At 44.8% G+C, this 18263-nt stretch overlaps 1 protein-coding gene across 4 annotated transcripts in view; it reads right to left on the bottom strand.

The window, feature by feature from the left end:
* CCDC149 (coiled-coil domain containing 149) overlaps positions 1–18263 on the bottom strand; it is a 145225-nt gene that overhangs the window by 97134 nt on the left and 29828 nt on the right. For 2 of the 4 annotated variants that reach the window (XM_077477693.1, XM_077477695.1), the window contains exons 1-2: positions 15675–15818; positions 8287–8448 (exon numbers count right to left, since the gene is read on the bottom strand). In XM_077477693.1, the coding sequence (XP_077333819.1) occupies positions 8287–8448; positions 15675–15722 (210 nt within the window). In that variant the 5' untranslated portion in view covers positions 15723–15818. Of the gene's footprint in view, positions 1–8286; positions 8449–15674; positions 15819–18263 lie in introns of those variants that run through there. The other 2 variants (XM_077477692.1, XM_077477694.1) reach the window with 1 other exon arrangement.

The raw sequence follows: 18263 nt of genomic DNA, 5'->3' as shown, positions 1-18263 counted from the left end.
AAAGGATTTGTATTTCTATCCAATCAGTCCTGAGATATGCACAGCTCTGCCACACAACACAGCCCCATTTATCAGAGCAGGAAGACTAATTTTTCTTGGCTTCATCATATAAAAGTCACCAGTCATTAGATGTGATGGCTGCATTCGTTTTCCTTTTTTTAGGCTTTCTTCCCCGTTTTCCTTTGATGATCTGGCCAGTAACACATCTCCTGTATCAGAGTGAATGAATGAGCACAGGGGGCACAATTGGACACCAGCATTGTCAGTCTAGAGGAGGAGAGTGTTGGGTAGCCCATACATTAATTTTTTTCTTTCAATCAAATCAAAAACAAAACAAAAAACAACACACACACAAACACAACACACACACACACACACACACACACACACACACAACAGACCAGATTCCCCCATCCACACACTTGATGTTGATGGTTGTCCTCCCACCAAGTGATTGTATTCTGACAGTGGAGAGACTTCCCCGCCATCAGAATACACTGGCCAGATCACTAGATGAAACTAGACAAAAGTAAGCCTAAAAAAAACAAAAAACAAACAAAAAAAAACGAATGCAGACATTATAAATAAGAATTGGTAAGCCGCGATATAATAAAAGTTTGTATTTAGGTTTAATACCCCACACAAGGGAAGCAATGTTTGTTCAATATATATGCAGGCCGTGCTTTCTGCATACCCTCGTAGCACAGCGACTGTATCTTGAGGGGTAATTCCACAATAATATAGCAAACACAATTGGGAGACAAGCCATATTGTAATATAATGCTATTAGAAAAGACCTTTCCTTTTCAATATGCAGCTCTGTAATTTTCTGTAAAATGCAATGTGGCAACCTGGAGGTGTACACAGATGATGTACAGAACTCCGCCCAGAAATGTCATTTCCTGCTTGTGTGATTGGCTCACAGATTTTCCAAGAAGTCTGCACTAAGATGCACATCCAATTTTGGGCATCCTTGCATTCTGTGCAACAAAATTTCAGTTTTGGTGAAATACTCTGAAAGGGTTAATGACATCTAAAGGGATGCAGACACTGACACTTTTCTCATTTGAACCCTGCAAAAGCAGATGATTGAAAAATGTAAAAGTCACTGACATTAATTCTCTTTGTACATGGACACAAAAAGAGCTATTTTTTCACAATAACAAAGATCAAAACTCTACCACAGTTTGTTAAAACCCTTGAAATGCGCAATGTGTATAGATGACCAAGAGGGGAATGTCTTTTTTCACAAAAAAACTGGAGTTAATCTTTAAGTTACCAACCATGGCTAGAATTTCATCAGATTCCTGCAGCTTGGGATTCAGCTGAAATCCGAGCCATGGGTGGTCCCGCCAGTACAGCCGGGCTCAACAAAATTAAATTAAATAAATCAATAAATCGACAGAGCTCGGTGGAAAACGAACGGGCGAACAGTAGCTGCTTCCCATCAGATGCAGGCACTCAGGCAGCTGCCGAACATCTGAATACAATAGTGCAGATTCCTTCAGTGCTCATTCACACCAGAACACAGTGCGGGAAACCTGCATTCTGCGCACGTTTCCCACACCACATCAAAACTCGCTGTAGTTGTGATCTGCGGCAGGTGTCAATGTTAAGTTAACAACACTCCAAATGCAGGTTGAAATGCACTGCGTTTGCTTGTACTGGATTCCATGGTACAAAAGTAGCATGCATCTGGTTGCAGCGTGTTTTTAAAGTAGTGCATGCATACTTTTGGTGTGATACAATGTGATTAAAGGAGAAGTACAGCCAAAGATCATTTAGTTGTACTTTTCCTGGGGATTACAGGAGTGCAGTTTATTCTGCACCCTTGTTACCCATTTTCAGCAGACAGCAGGTTAAAGCCCTCTGTCGGCTGATGTCACAGAGACGGTCCAGGCTGGGCAAGATCGCAACAATAAGTTGGGATCTGCCCGCATGCCTGGACCAGTACCCAGCTTAGCCTCTCAGCGAGAGGCTCTCTGCCCACAGAGATGTGAGAACCAAGGGATGAGCAGTGTTTGATTGCTTGGTTCTCAGCTTTAGAGCAGGTGGGTGTTCTGATGCTGCCTCCACCTAGGCAAGTACGGTTGAAGAAAAACGAAAAACATACACAACTTCTCTTTTAAGCCCATTTAAAATGAATAGGCTGAAAACGTACAACACTGTCTGTGCAGCAACATGTTCTTGTGCAATTCCTGGTGTGAACTGGCCCTGAATCCGCCAAAAAAAAAAAATATTGGTGGTCAGTGGCACTTTAACTCCTCCATAAAAAAAAAGAATAATAAATACTCACCTTAAAACGAGGCGTTGGTAACTCACCTGGTCCACGCCAAGGGAGATGGCATGTTGTCTTGGCATATCTTCCGGGTATCGCGGCTGCAGCATTGCGAGTGGCTGGAACCACTGTCGTCACTCTCATGCATGCACGCGGGAGAATTTCTTCCGTCGAGGTCTGCCATCTTTCAGCCGAGAATCCCCTGGGCGCATGCGCCGCTGCAGTCAGAGGCTCATTACACGGGGAATATCTCCTAAACCGTACAAGTTTAGGAGATATTTTTTTTTTACCTACAGGTAATCCTTATTATAGGCTTACCTGTAGGTAAAAGTAAAGAAAAAGTACCAGTTACTTACCGGTAACTGTCTTTCTGGGAAATCTTCCAGGACGGCACACCTGAGAGATGAGAGGCTCCTCCCTACAGGAAACACAATCAATCGACAGCTGTTTTAAGTCCCCACCCTTCCCCTTGATCCTCAGTTTGTAGAGAAGTAACTCCTGAACCAGGTTCACAAGGGAAATCATTCCTCATAGGTACTCACCTTCTAGTGTTCTAGAATTTTCCCTCCTCCAACGGGCGGGAAGTAGGCCTGCCGTCCTGGAAGATTTCCCAGAAAGACAGTTACCGGTAAGTAACTGGTACTTTTCTCAAGTCATCTTCCAGGACGGCACACCTGAGAGGATAAACAAGTACCTCAGGCCTACCCTAGGGTGGGGCCACTGCAAAACCTTCTTGGCGAACCTTGGCTCTGCAGTGAGCTTTACCTCCACTCCATACGCTCATATGCTTGATGAAGGCATGTTAGCTGGATCATGCGGCTGATCTGCAGGTCTGCTCCACAGATGTTCCTGCCTTTTCCGCTTCAGATGCAGTATCTAGGTGAAATGGGCTCTTAAAAATGGAATCAGAAAACATGTTAAACTTGTAGGTTAGCAATGTTGCCTATCTCACACATCTAACAACCATGGCCTATTATGCCTGTAGGTGCTACTTAGAACCACTAAAAAGATAAATAAGAGACCTGTGTAAGACAAGGACACTACATTAATCAATAAGAGGGCCTGTCTTAACACTATCCTGTTGAGGGAAATAAAACTGCTTCCTTTTTATCTTTATGTTAGCAAAAGACTAAAGGGAAGCCTACTTAAGGGAAATAGATTAACAGAAGCTTGAACCCTGGGTTTAAGGCACGCCCAATCTATGTCCTTACTTACGCCTGAGAGCCTTCTTCAGGAGATTAAAGTCCCTAGCAGGAGTAGACTACCCATATTGCTATGTCTAGTTTTGCTAAAAGGGCAAAATAAAGGCCATGCACCGAGCCGAAACCTATTCGATCGGGTATACATCTTTATACTTCATCCTCAGGCCCTAATACTCCTCTGAACAGAACTCTCCAAGTTCTTACTAAACAGGGCGATTCATTATCCCCTTCCTCCAGTGTCCCATAACCCTACAGGGCTTCAACCCTAGGAAATGGTTCTGGCATCCCTGAATGCAAGTGGTCAAGGTTTTCTGACATGTGGCAGCTGCAGCCCGAACTCCTGGCCCCTCCATGGAAAAGAAGGCTGAAATACAAAAAGGTGATACATGCATTAATAATATCACAAATAAAATGATCATAGATTGTGGGCACGGCACAATAGATTTAGACAGAAAGGACACAAGCATAGACAACAATGTTGTGTGCCTGAGTGTGACTAGCTAAACCAATATATCAAATATGGGAAGAGACCCAAATCTGAACCTCAACGTAGACAAACAGTCCTCATAGTCTGGTTTTCTGATGTGCTGCCAAGACGTAAAAACATTAAGACTCAAGCAAACCCTAAATGCTGCGCATTTCTTTAGTGCAGCTAGCTAGGTCATAACTGATATATAAATACGGAAAGGACAGGAACCCCCTTTACTGTTGTGCTTTACCTATGTACAGCAAAACAAGGCTATAAAGACAGAAAGACCCAAACTTCTATGTTGTGTATTTCTGACAAACCACCACAGTTATAAGATTAATATGAACACCAACTCCCGTGTTGTGCATTTCTGCTATGCCACAGGGAAAAATATGGAACACAAGACAATCCTTTCTGTCATGCACTTCTGTAGTGTAGTTCAGATAGAACCAACACTGAGAAAGGACACAAGCAACCTGCAGCATTGTGTTTTTCTGAAACAGAAAGCACCAACAAGCTTCAATCTTGAGTATTTCTGCTGTGCAACAACATAAAAGCAGACACTGAGGAAAAAGACAGACAGCCTTTACAGCTGCAATCTTTCTGGTCTGCTGCAAAATAAAACAATAACGCCATGATGAGTATTCCTGCTGTGTAGCAAAACCTCAATCAGAAGGGACAGATAAGTTTAGGGTTCCCACACCCGTGCGACCCAACCTGCGACTTGGGACTGCAAGACGCATGAGAAGTCATATACTATGGCTTCCAATGGGTACCATTTGTGTCTGTGCAACACCAGCAGTCCCTGATTCCTGGATCCACAGACCTCAAGATTACACAGGTCGCAGGGAAAAAAACAAATAGCAATTTTCAGGTCGAACAAGTAAGGGGTCCCCAATGCTGTGACTCCCTGGAGGATTGCAGCCAACAAACCCCTGCTGTGTATCCCTAAGATGCAGAAAGGTAGATCCATGAGAAACACTGCTTAGCCTGATATACAAACGATAAGGCAGTAAATATAGGACATACAGGACACAAACATTCAATCTTTGTGTATGTCTGATGTGTAGCAATATACCAATACTGAGCAGAGAGACCAGCATCCTCAATGTGTCTCTCAGCTGAGCAGCAAAAACAAAATCAGAAAAAGACAAGCAACCTTCACTGCTGTGTCCTTTCTGATATGCAGCCAATAAGGCAGTATATGCAAGACAAAGGACAGAACCTTCAATCTTGTATATGTCTGATGTGCAACAATATAACAATTCTGAATAGAGATAGCACATCCATATTGAAGCGATTTGGCCTTGCGACTCAACATGTCAAATCGCATGGCTAAAATCAGCACAACACCACTTTGTGGTGCTACATGGATTACCAAAGGCAGTATATGTACTACACCTGGCAGGGGTTCAATTTGTATTTCTACTATGTAGCCCAACAAATTCGAACCATCAATTTTCACTGCTGCCTTTCTAATAAGGCAGTAATACAGGACACAAAACCTCACAGACCTTAATGCTGTATAAATCTGATGTGCAACAATAAAACACTATGAATAGAGATAGCACACCAATATTGAAATGATTTGTCCTGCGACTCAACATGTCAAATCGCATGTTTAAACTCGGCAGCCATTGCTGTTAATAGCACTGTCTGAATCAGCACAGCGCCACGCAAATCAGGATCATCAGACTTCACTGCTGCCTTTCTGATAAGTAACCAACAAGGCAGTAAAACAGGACACAAAGCCCCACAGACAGATCTCAATCTTGTGTATGTCTGATGTGCAGCAATATAACCATTATGAGCAGAGATGTCACCTGACTCAACGATGTGCATTTCTGCTGTGCAACACAAAACCAGAAAGTACAGACCACCTTCACTGTTGTATTTTTCTGATCTGTAGCCAAACAAAGCAGTACCTTTAGTATATAAAGGACAGCAAACAAGCTTCAGTGCAGTGCATTTCTGATGTACAGCAATATAGCCCTTATAAGCAGAGATGTCACAAATCTCAATGTGTATTTCTGCTGTGCCACAAAAACATCCCAGCAAGGACAAACTTTCACTACTGAGGTCTACTGGTGTGCAGCCAATGAGTCGTCATGGTCTATCCCTTTATGAAATAACCAACAGGCAATTTATTTCATAGGCATAGCCTGGGCTGTAGATACTAAACCTTCACCACCAGAGAAGGAACAGATCCTAAAATGGTTGGACACCCTACTATTAGTAGTAGTTGTTGTCCTACCTTACCTCCATAGACTGAGCAAACGCTAGCCAGCACATATCCAGGTGGTGCTGATTAGCAACTAAAGTCTCAATGAGCCCAGCCCTAGAGACCAATTTAAGACCTCTCTAGAAGAGGTGGTTACCAGTTTAGCCTGGGAGGTAAATAGCTATTTGCAGGCTTCAAACAATTAATTATGTAGCTCTTGCATAGGTTTGCACAGAAAATCCTCAATTAAAAGGATGTAGGGAGCTATCTATGGTGAATCGCCTTTAGATCTGCCACTGAGTGGATTGTAGCCCAAACCAATAAAAAAAGTTTCTTCTTACCTCCTACACTATAATATAAACACAGTGTAAAGGTGGAGTGGGAGGTTGGAGCTTATGAAAGTTAACTATAGCAGGCAACCCCCAAAAGGAGGATCTGTGACAAGGGAACCCCTACTGTGCCACACAATAGCTTGGTCTCTGCCCATCCTTGAATGTTAGGTCAGCTTTTAAACATTGTGAAGCAACTTCAGATTCCTAGCAGCTGGGCTAATAGGGCCGGTAACCTAGTGCACCTGCTGACCAGGGGAGCTTCTGAATCCACCAACCACTGCCCAATTAATAACCTGTTCAGTGGTATACCTGGCCTGTAAGTAACTTTGTATCTACCAGGTCCCCTCTGTACGCTATATTCATCCCTACTAAATGTACCACAACTGGGCATGTAGGGAGAGGCTGGCAACCTACTGCTGCGATAACCACAGTGTCTCTGCTGTAAGAGGGAGCTGTGGCTGGTGGTTTTAGCAGTGGCGTCTGCGCTATTTGTATCCCGACCCCAGGTTCTGCACTGCACCAGTCAGTATATACACGGGGAAGGGGGAGCAATGGCCTACCTACCTCTTTCTCATCTGAGGTGGTTTAGGCACACTCGTTCCTCTGCACCACCTGTCCACCATACAGCTTCTCTGATGTAAGAGGGAGCTGCGGCTGGTGTTTTTAGCAGAAGCTTAAGGGCTATTTGAATCCAGACCCCAGGTGAGATCTCAAATGCCCAGGAACCCTCTGGCTGGAATTGGGGATTTTGCAGCTAAATTCCCACGGCAAAAGGAAAGTAAAGTACTCACCGTTGTCGTCTTCCTCTTTTTGCCACAGCCAGCGGGCTTGCTTTTCCATCCTTATGGTCCACACGCAAGGAGGATAGCCGCCAAAGTGCTCCCCCCCCCCCAACTGCTGTCCCCATAGGGAGGTGCCAGGTTAGGCTGTGTCCTGCACTGTACCAGTCAGTCTATATACATGGGGGGGGGGGGGGGGCAATGCCTTCCATTCCTCATTCCTATCTTCATATCTGAGGTGGTTAAGGCAGACATCCACCGTAGTAAACTGGTGCCTCCTCGCTCTAGAGAAAGGAGGATGTGGGCGCCTGCTCCTACTGACTCTCAGCCTTCCCTCCTGGGTAAGAACGCCGCTGCCATTTTCCCGAAGTTTGAAAATGACGCGGGTGCTTGTTGCCACGCCCTCTCCGGCAGCCCACGCGAGCTACCGGGGACCCAGGAGTCGGGGACAAGCCCCCTGGAAAGAACCGATGGCCAGCACCCCCGTCTGAACAGCCACCTGTACAGGTAAGGAGGGGGAGACAGGATAATGGCCCCTGAAGTTCTGGGTACACCACTGTACCCAGGGTCCTTCAGCTCTCAGGGGGGCTCTTCCAATTTCTGCTGCCCGCCCTGAGGAAAAGATAGGGGAACCCCCCAGGAAGGACAAGAATATCCTACCAGACCCAGAGGCTTCCCAGGCTTGTGGTCCGGCTCCCAGGGGGAGACCACCAGCCCCAGGCTTCGGGTCATTTGGAAAAAAAAACAAACAGTTTCGCTGTGTAGGGAGAAACACAATCAAAAACTGAGGATCAAGGGGAAGGGTGGGGACTTAAAACAGCTGTCGATTGATTGTGTTTCCTGTAGGGAGGAGCCTCTCATCTCTCAGGTGTGCCGTCCTGGAAGATGACTTGAGAAAAATAACTATACAACCGCTTTAAGAAAGTGCAGGATGATACATTAGTACTATGAGATAAACAGAACATAGTCACATGTTTCTAACCAAAGAAAAATGACAATACATACAATGAGCTCACGATATTTCTTTTTCAAAGACTGGTGCCTCTCCCGTAGCTGGTTTGCCATCAGCCTGTACTGGTCCCTCTCTTGCTGGCATGTGTCCAGCTCTTTGGAAAGGATGAGTAAAGCCTCTTTCTTGCTCTCAAGCTTCCTTTTACACACAAGGAACTGAAAAAAGAAAAGAAGAGCCTTGATTAAGTACCTGCAGTAATCCCCCCAAATAATGATGTTTATTGAAGCTTACCAGTCCTTAACATGGTGTACTGACTGCATTCGTTTTCCTTTTTCAATGATTTCACCTAATGATCCTATGACTAACGTAATTCCTCGGTGGCTATGCTCATTTCTCCAATGTACTATGGAGGTAGCCACAGTTGTCCCCCAGGCTGGATATTAAACAAATCTGCCTTTGTTCACCTCTAACCACTTCTCTCCCAGCCCCGATGTGCGTTTAACTAGGTCTTAAAGCTCAGGGGGGTAACGTGACCATGGTGATTCGCTGTCAGAGTGGTCCCATGATTGGGAGCCAGTCCCGCCAGCTCTCGATCATTACTAGAGACAGTTCAATCACTGTGCTAGGCGTGTGCTCAGCATGAAAACCTTTGTTGTCCATGTACACTATATTGTCAAAAGTATTGGGACACCTGCCTTTACATGAACTTGAAATCCCAGGTCTTAGTCCGTAGGGTTCAAAATTGAGTTAACCCACCCCTTGCAGCTATAACAGCTTTAACTGTGTATGGAAATGTTTGACCATTCTTCCAGATGAGCATTTGTGAGGTCAGGCACTGATATGAATGAGAAGGCCTGGCTCACAGTCTCCATACTAATTCCTCCCAAAGGTGTTCTATCGGGTTGACGTCAGGACTCTGCAAGCCAGTCAAGTTCCTCCACCCCAATTTGGTGGAAGGGGGATTATGGTGTGGGGCTGTTTTTCAGGGCTCGGGTTTGGCCCCTTAGTTCCAGGGAAGGGAACTCTTAAACTGTCAGCATACCAAGACATTTAAGACACTTCCATGCTCCCAACTTTGTGGGAACAGTTTGGCCCCTTCCTGTTCCAACATGACTGTGCACCCGAACAAAAAGCAAGGTCCATAAACACATGAATGAGCGGGTTTGGGGTGGAGGAACTTGGCTGGCCTGTACAGAATCCTGACCGCAACCTGATAGAACATCTTTAGGATGAATTAGAACAGAGACTGCTAGTCATAAATGTTTATGGTTTCTTTTCAGCTTGCAGAAAGTGACGAGGATTGCAGTTCTCAAAATGTTTTTTCTGTACATGCTGAAAAATGTTATTAGCCACATCTAAGGACTAGTAAGCAGCAATATATAAAAGTTTTGTTGTTTGGCTTAGATACACTTTAAAAATCTAGTATAAGAGGTCTGTACAATGTAGAGCCCCCTGACTGGAGTAAAATGTGGAAAAATTATAAAATCTGGTTAAAATGGAACTTTAGTGCAAGCAAAAAAAAATAAAAAATTGAAATTTTGGAAAGTGCAGCAAGTAAAATGCTTAAAAAAAATAAATAAATACTCACCTAGGTGGATGCAGCATTGATCCGATGCTGCATCTGTCCCATGCTGCCTCTGCACTGAGATTGGAGTGATCAAACACCGCTAATCGCTTAGTTCTCCCACTGTGCAGAGAGCTGGTAACTGTCAGTCACTGCCAGTCTGCTCTGCCCCTCCAGTGCTCACTCGAAGCGCTGAGCTATACAGAAGATTGGAGGGGCTGGCTCAGTCTCTTAGTGGTTCAGTCCAGGCTGCTGGGTGGATCTCGACTCTAAAGTAACACTTCACATTCACTAAACAAATTGAAGAAAAACTCCTGCTAAAACGTTTTAAGCTGTTACACCAACAGTTTTGCAAAAAACATAAATAAAATGACTATTGTAAAGCACCCCTGTCAGCGTTAAATGGTTTGTCTTAACCCTCTAACTGCTGCATCTCCATGACAGCTTGTTCAGTTGAAAAACACTTACTGGCAGGATGACCAGGTGAAAATAAAATAAATGCAGCCATCACGTCTAAGAAGTCTTTAACCATTGTATCCCACCAATACGAAATAGATATATAAAAACTATATACAGCATACACACAAAAACATCAAGTGCATAAATAAAATATATATATTCTCAATAATAATGAATCTTGTGATGCAAATAAATGTATGCCAAAATATTCACGTGTGCCAAAAGTGAAACGACGATTAAAAATCTATAAGTTGCAAATGCTGTCAAACATATAACCACTTGCTTACTGGCCACTTAAACCCCCTCCTATCCAGACCAATTTTCAGCTTTCAGTGCTGATGCAGTTTGAATGACACTTGTACCCAAATTACATTTTTATCATTTTTCCCCCCAAATAGAGCTTTCTTTTGGTGGTATTTGATCACCTGTGCGATTTTTATTTTTTGATAAAAAAAAAAAAAAGTAAAAAGATTGAATAAAAAATATATATATGTTTTTTTAAATCTTGTTATAAAAATTTTAAAACGTAATTTTTGTCCGTCATTGATGTACGCCGATGAGGCACTTTCAGATGGCATAAATGAGGCATAGTTGCCTCTTCCTTTTCGGGACCGATGTCCCTTTAAGATGAGCTGGTGACCGACTTTCTTTTCTTTCTCCTCCACTGTCATTGTGGGGAAAAAAGCGATCACCAAGCTTTTGTTTTGATCATGTGATCAGCTGTCATTGACTGACAGTTGATCACATGGTAAGGGGCCGGGACCAACCCCTTACTCGGATCAGAGATCACCCGAGTCTCAGTGACTACATGATCACAGCGCGCTTCGCGCACGCCCTACAGGGAGCGTGCACAGGGGAGGCCGTCATATGATGGCCTCCCGGGAATTCACATCCGTGCTGTGGCCATCATTCAGCCATAGCATGGATGTCAAGTGGATAAATATGGTGACATCAAACCAGTGAGTGCCATCAGAAAATTGTACAAAAAATAAAAATAAAAAAGTCCAAGGGAATTGTCCAAAAAGCAAAATAAAATTCATAAACTACATGCAGTCAGTTTTCATTCCACGTAGTGCTGGGACACCCAGTGAGCTAGTAGTACTAAACACTCACCGGACCACCAGTGACCACTTAATTAAAAGTGATCAATATGTGCCTAATTCCACAGGGGAAAAAAACTCTCACCACCGCAACCAGGAGCTGGCGTGTGTTCCAATTACCTAAATTACTTGGATGAAAGTGACATAACAGAAGCTCCGACTCTTTGTGTTTCATCACAATGACGTCTTCAGGAAGTAACACGCAGCACATGCTTCCTGAAGAAGTCATGACGAAACGCTTAGGGGGTAGAGCTCCCGGCTTCTGGCCACATCATTTTTGGTATTTGGAATGCATGTGGCTCCTGCAGCGAAGCAAGTTCCTAGTCTTACTTGCGGGGTATATATTTTTAATGATTTTAATTTTATGTCCCTATATGTTTAATAAATTTTCTACACTGAGAATCTTTCTTATTCTGATACATATGAGATCCATAAGAGGGAAAGTTTTAAATCATCCAAAGTTGGGTTTTCCTGATAATGCGAGGAATGGAATAAAGCGCATATTGACCACTACTAATGAAGTGGTCACTGGTGGTCTGGTGAGTGTTTAGCACTTCTATAGTTCACTGGGGGTCACAGCACGGCGTGGACAGAAAACTCAGACTGGATGTGGTTTATGGACTTTATTCGATTTTTGCTCAATTCTCTCAAACTGGTCAAATTTCTGATGACACTCACTGGGCAACTTATAGACTTTTAATCATTATTGTTTCAATCTTTTGGCACACACTGATTAGCATCACAGGATTCATAAATTCATTTTATATATATTTATATATGCACATGAGAGTTTGTGTATATATAGTTTTTACCGTATATATTTATTTTGTATTGGTGGGATACAATGGTTAATCACTAGTGCCCCTTATATTTAACATAATCAATCTTGATCATGGTAAACAGGAGAAACAGAGGATGAATCTGCCAAACAGGAGCAAAGGCAGCAATAAAACCCAGACATGGGTTCTAATCCCTCTCCACTCTATCTAAAATTAAAAAAACGTTTGCCTTTAGTTACACTAAGCCATACATCACTGGAATTTCACCAATTCCTACTGAATCGGAAAAAATTTGAGCCATGTGTGGCCCTGTCAGCAACCAAAGTTGTCAGCCAAACAGTGACCGTTTCCAATCATTTGAAGTCACTGTTCCGGTGCTCAGGCAGCTGCCAGTGCTGGCTATCTGAATCCACAAGCAGATTTGTCCATTCAGGTTGTTTAGCGTGGATGGATGAAACTTTTGAGCAAAATTGAAAGCAGCCCCATAGATGACTTGATTTCTTTCTTTCCTTCCACCATGGGGGGGGGGGGGGGGGGGGGGTCGGAGTCAGCAGAACACAATGATTACCACTAGTGGCTATAGCCACCAGCAGTAATTGAATGTAAAAAATGAGACGGGTCGGTTATATTCAAGTTGATTGATGGATCAACTTGGGAACAATCAACCTGCCCATACAGTAAATCTGGACCGATCCCCACTGAAGCGGCTGACTTTCAATCCATGTATGGCTTTACTGCGTTTGATGGCCTTAGAATTCATCCCCATCGCTGTAATTTTTTCAGTCTGTTTCAGTAAATGAAAACAAATTCAACAGCTAGCAGTACACATGGAAATTTCTACACATGTGCAGACCAAGCAATCGACTCCCCAATCCATATTAAACAGAATCTGCACTGTTGACTGCATCCAATAGTCTCTGTTCATCCATTTTTTTCCTCCTGGCTCAGTCAGTCATTTTGATATTTACTTTTTCCCAACAGGGTCACCCATTGCTGGAATTTCAGCTGATTCAGCAGGAATTTGGCCGATGGGTGACCATTTTAGAGTTCTCTTTGAGCTCAGCTGCAAGGATGACAATTACATTCACCATCTTTTCCAATGCTACATAGTTCCTTTAACGAGCCCTTCACCTTGGGTCGCTAGTTTTGCCCGTCAAATGTTTGGAAGATAAAGGTCTCTGTGACCTGGACAAGCACAGTTGAAAGTATATTACCAAATGTGACAGCCGCCATATATCTAAGGTTTGATTTAGACCCCTTTCACACCAAAGGCGCTTTTCAGGCATTTTAGCGCTAAAAATAGCGCCTGTAAACTGCCTCCCCAGTGTTTAAGCTTGAGGGCATTCACACTGGGGCGGTGCACTTGCAGCGCTTTTTGGCCACTTTTAACCCCTTCTTTGGGCTTAAAAGCAACCTGTCTGCACAGCGCAGGTAGAGAGCCACTAAAACTAGCGGCGCTATACTTCTAACATTTCGGTGGTCTGAGTGTGTCTGGTGGTCTGTTTTAGCCTTACTAAAACAGTTTTTGTGTGACTATTCACTTTATTTATCCAATCATGTGAAAAGAACATTCCTGTTTACCTATTTTATCTGCACATGACTGGATAATAGAAGAATGAATAGTCACACAATGCATTGTGGAAAGATTCTCAATTCCCTTACTGAATAAGCCCAATTATATGTATTGTGTCCTCAGAAACATGGTGGCTGACCACCCATGGAAGGGGGGACACTCCCAGCACTGACCACCAACGGAAGGGGGGACACTCCCAGCACTGACCACCAACGGAAGGGGGGACACTCCCAGCACTGACCACCAACGGAAGGGGGGACACTCCCAGCACTGACCACCAACGGAAGGGGGGACACTCCCAGCACTGACCACCAACGGAAGGGGGGACACTTCCAGCACTGACCACCAACGGAAGGGGGGACACTTCCAGCACTGACCACCAACGGAAGGGGGGGGACACTTCCAGCACTGACCACCAATGGAAGGAGACATTCCTCGCTGTAGAGGGGTATTCTACCACACAGCACCAATGTAAGGGGACAAGTCTTCCACTGACCACCAATGTAAGAAAGTACACATCTTCACTGCCACCAATGTAAGGGCCTTTCTCCTCTGATAAAACAATAAAATGGAGTACATGTTCACTGAACACCAAGGTAATGGGGTACTTTTCCATTCACTACTGTACATCACATACTCCAGACCCCTACTCTCTGTACAATGTGCTGTACATTACATAATCTGGACTCCTGCACTCCGGACAATGTGCTGTACATTACATACTCCAGACTCCTGCACTCTGGACAATGAGCTGTACATGACATAATCTGGACTCATGCACCCGGTACAATGTGCTTTACATTACATATTTCATCAGGGCTGGTGTTGCCACTAGGCAAACTAGGCAGCCACCTAGGGTGCGCTGCTGCCTAGGGCGCCAGCCACTGGTGTTCCTACTCTCTTCAACAAGCAACTAAGTCTCAGCATTAGCCATTGCTCCGTTTGCACATAGTGTCAGGGGCACAGTAGTGGTGAAGGACTGTGTCTGTTTCCTGACTCCCAAATGAATAGAAGCAAACAAACGTTCATTGATGGGAGCTGGTTGGCTGCATTTGATTGACACTTCATTAAAAAGTGAGGTATACATGGGCAGGGCAAATGGGGTGGAGCCAATGGGGGGCGGCAAAATTAGGTTTCACCTAGGGTGTCAAAAATCCTTGCACCAGCCTTGTATTCTAGACTCCTGCACTCCATACAATGTGCTGTACATTACATACTCCAGACCCCTGCACTCTGCTGCACACTATTTTATATGCTATATACAGAGGATGGCTATGGTGTGACTGGAATGACATGGTCAGGGGGACCTGCACGCTGCACATTGTGCTGTATATTACACCCTCTGGACTCTGCAATGTGTACACTGACTGTTCTATACATGACATCCCTGAGACCGGTGTCCTGTCAAATACTGTCCCCCGTTGGATAGTGTCCGCTGTGTACTGAGCATGCAAGCAGATTCCGAAAATATCCGAAGATGAATGGCGCCTGCACTGAGTCCGGGTTCAAGCCCCACCATCCAAGTGGACATAGAGTTGGAATAAAAAAGAGCCGAGCGAAGCGAGGCGAGCGAAGCGAGGGGCCCTCTAATTATGTGCAGCCCTATGTCCACTTGGATGGTGGGGCTTGCACCTGGACTCACAGCGCAGGCGCCATTCTTCTTCGGAGATTTTCCGAATCTCCTTGTGCTCCATACTGCACAATCGCTGCGCCTGCGCAGTACAAGGCGGACACTACTCGATAGGCGGACATTTTTGGACAGAACACTGGCACTACATTGAGAAGGCAATTGTCCGGTCACAGAGCAGGCAGGTGGGATAGGAGTATGAGGTGTGGGGGCTCATGTAGGTGATATACGGTGCACAGTGCCCTGCTCACTATGACAGCAGCTGGTGGGGATGTGTGTACAGGATGATGATGATTGTACATCACACAGCCGTCCCCATCCCCCTCTCCTCCTCCTCACCTCCCAGTCCCGGCCATCATCTGCATCTCCCCCTCCTCCGCTCCTCATGATCCTGGCCCGGGTCACTCCTTCCACCTGCAGTACCCCACAGCCCAACCTCGGGGATCCCGGGACCCGCGCATGCGCGCTGGCACCTCCGCCGACGTTCCAGCTCAGGGTTGGATCAGCAGCCAGCCAATAGAAGGGAAAAGCTGGGAGCGAACAGGGTCTATCCCCGGTCAGGAAGGATTCCTCCTGTGACGTCACCAGGAGCAGCGCTGATTATCTTATCAGAGTGATTACAGACAGCTACTGTCCTCTGGTTATATAATTAATGTACAATCCACAATAATACCGAGTGCAATAATACCGAGTGTAACAATACCGAGTGTAATAATACCGAGTGCAATAATACCGAGTGTAATAATACCGAGTGCAATAATACCGAGTGCAATAATACCGAGTGCAATAATACCGAGTGTAACAATACCGAGTGTAATAATACCGAGTGCAATAATACCGAGTGTAATAATACCGAGTGCAATAATACCGAGTGCAATAATACCGAGTGTAACAATACCGAGTGTAACAATACCGAGTGTAATAATACGGAGTGTAACAATACCGAGTGTAATAATACGGAGTGTAACAATACCGAGTGTAATAATACGGAGTGTAACAATACCGAGTGTAATAATACAGATTGTAATAATACTGAGTAACAATACTGAGTGTAATAATACTGAGTGTAACAATACCGAGTGTAATAATACAGATTGTAATAATACTGAGTGTAACAATACCGAGTGGAATAATACTGAATGTAATAATGCTGAGTGTAATAATACTGATTGTAATAATACCGAGGGTAATAATACCGAGTGTAATAATACTGAGTGTAACAATACTGAGTGTAACACAATACTTAGTGTAATAATACTGAATGTAACAATACTGAGCGTAATAATACTGAGCGTAATAATACTGAATGTAATAATGCTGAGTGTAATAATACTGAATGTAACAATACTGAGTGTAATAATACTGAATGTAATAATGCTGAGTGTAATAATACTGAATGTAATAATACAGATTGTAATAATACCAAGTTTAATAATACCGAGTTTAATAATACTGAGTGTAACAATACAGAGTGTAATAATACTGAGTGTCATAATACTGAATGTAATAATACTGAGTGTAATAATACTGAATGTAATAGTACTGAGTGTAACACAATTAGTGATGGACGAACTTCCGACGGGACGTTTCGCGAACGCGAAACGCGAACGGACACAAACGTTCGCGAAAACGACCGTTCGCCGCGGGCTCCATTGACTTCAATGGGAGGCGAATTTCGCAAACCTTTAGGTCGAATTTGCGGCCACGGGGTAATTATTAGGGGGTAGCACGTAGTCCCACCACCTGGACAATAGCATAATACATGTATGAGGTGAATTTGGGATCGATAACTACAAGCATTTTTTTTTTATTTGGGAAATTGTTCTGACAATTCAGGACTATGGAGCTAATGAAGGCAATGGAGGAGAGGGAAGGTCAGGGACCAGGGTAGGCAAACAAGAGGGTGCAGGAGATACAGAGCACTGACAGCAGCACCGTAATACAGAGCACTGACATCAGCACCGTGACATACAGCGCTGACAGCAGCTCCGTGACATACAGCGCTGACAGCAGCTCCGTGACATACAGCGCTGACAGCAGCTCCGTGACATACAGCGCTGACAGCAGCTCCGTGACATACAGCGCTGACAGCAGCTCCGTGACATACAGCGCTGACAGCAGCACCGTGACATACAGCGCTGACAGCAGCTCCGTGACATACAGCGCTGACAGCAGCTCCGTGACATACAGCGCTGACAGCAGCTCCGTGACATACAGCACTGACAGCAGCTCCGTGACATACAGCGCTGACAGCAGCTCCGTGACATACAGCGCTGACAGCAGCACCGTGACATACAGCGCTGACAGCAGCTCCGTGACATACAGCGCTGACAGCAGCTCCGTGACATACAGCGCTGACAGCAGCTCCGTGACATACAGCGCTGACAGCAGCTCCGTGACATACAGCGCTGACAGCAGCTCCGTGACATACAGCGCTGACAGCAGCTCCGTGACATACAGCGCTGACAGCAGCTCCGTGACATACAGCGCTGACAGCAGCTCCGTGACATACAGCGCTGACAGCAGCTCCGTGACATACAGCGCTGACAGCAGCTCCGTGACATACAGCGCTGACAGCAGCACCGTAAGCAGCCCCAGGAGGAAGTCAGCACAGCACAGGGATGGTGTGATCCCCTCATAATAAGAACCCCCAGGAGGAAGTCAGCACAGCACAGGGATGGTGGGAGCCCCTCATAATAAGAACACCCAGGAGGAAGTCAGCACAGCACAGGGATGGTGGGAACCCCTCATAATAAGCAGCCCCAGTAGAAATATGACACCGCTCAACCTCTTCAAAGAGGAGGGTAGGGGCATATAGTACGGTGTGCTTTTTTGGGTCAGGGAAGTGAGCCAAATGAATTAAGAAGGTCTGTGTGCTTGATTCCAAAAATTGTTTATAGACATATACATGGTCTACTGATCACATGT

This window comes from Lithobates pipiens, unplaced genomic scaffold (genome assembly GCF_037356315.1).
Source record: "Lithobates pipiens isolate NorthernLeopardFrog02 unplaced genomic scaffold, aLitPip1_a1.2 Scaffold_13, whole genome shotgun sequence".
NCBI classification, from domain to species: domain Eukaryota; kingdom Metazoa; phylum Chordata; class Amphibia; order Anura; family Ranidae; genus Lithobates; species Lithobates pipiens.
Note: the sequence above shows the minus strand (reverse complement) of the source record. Positions and strands in the feature narration are given on the sequence as shown.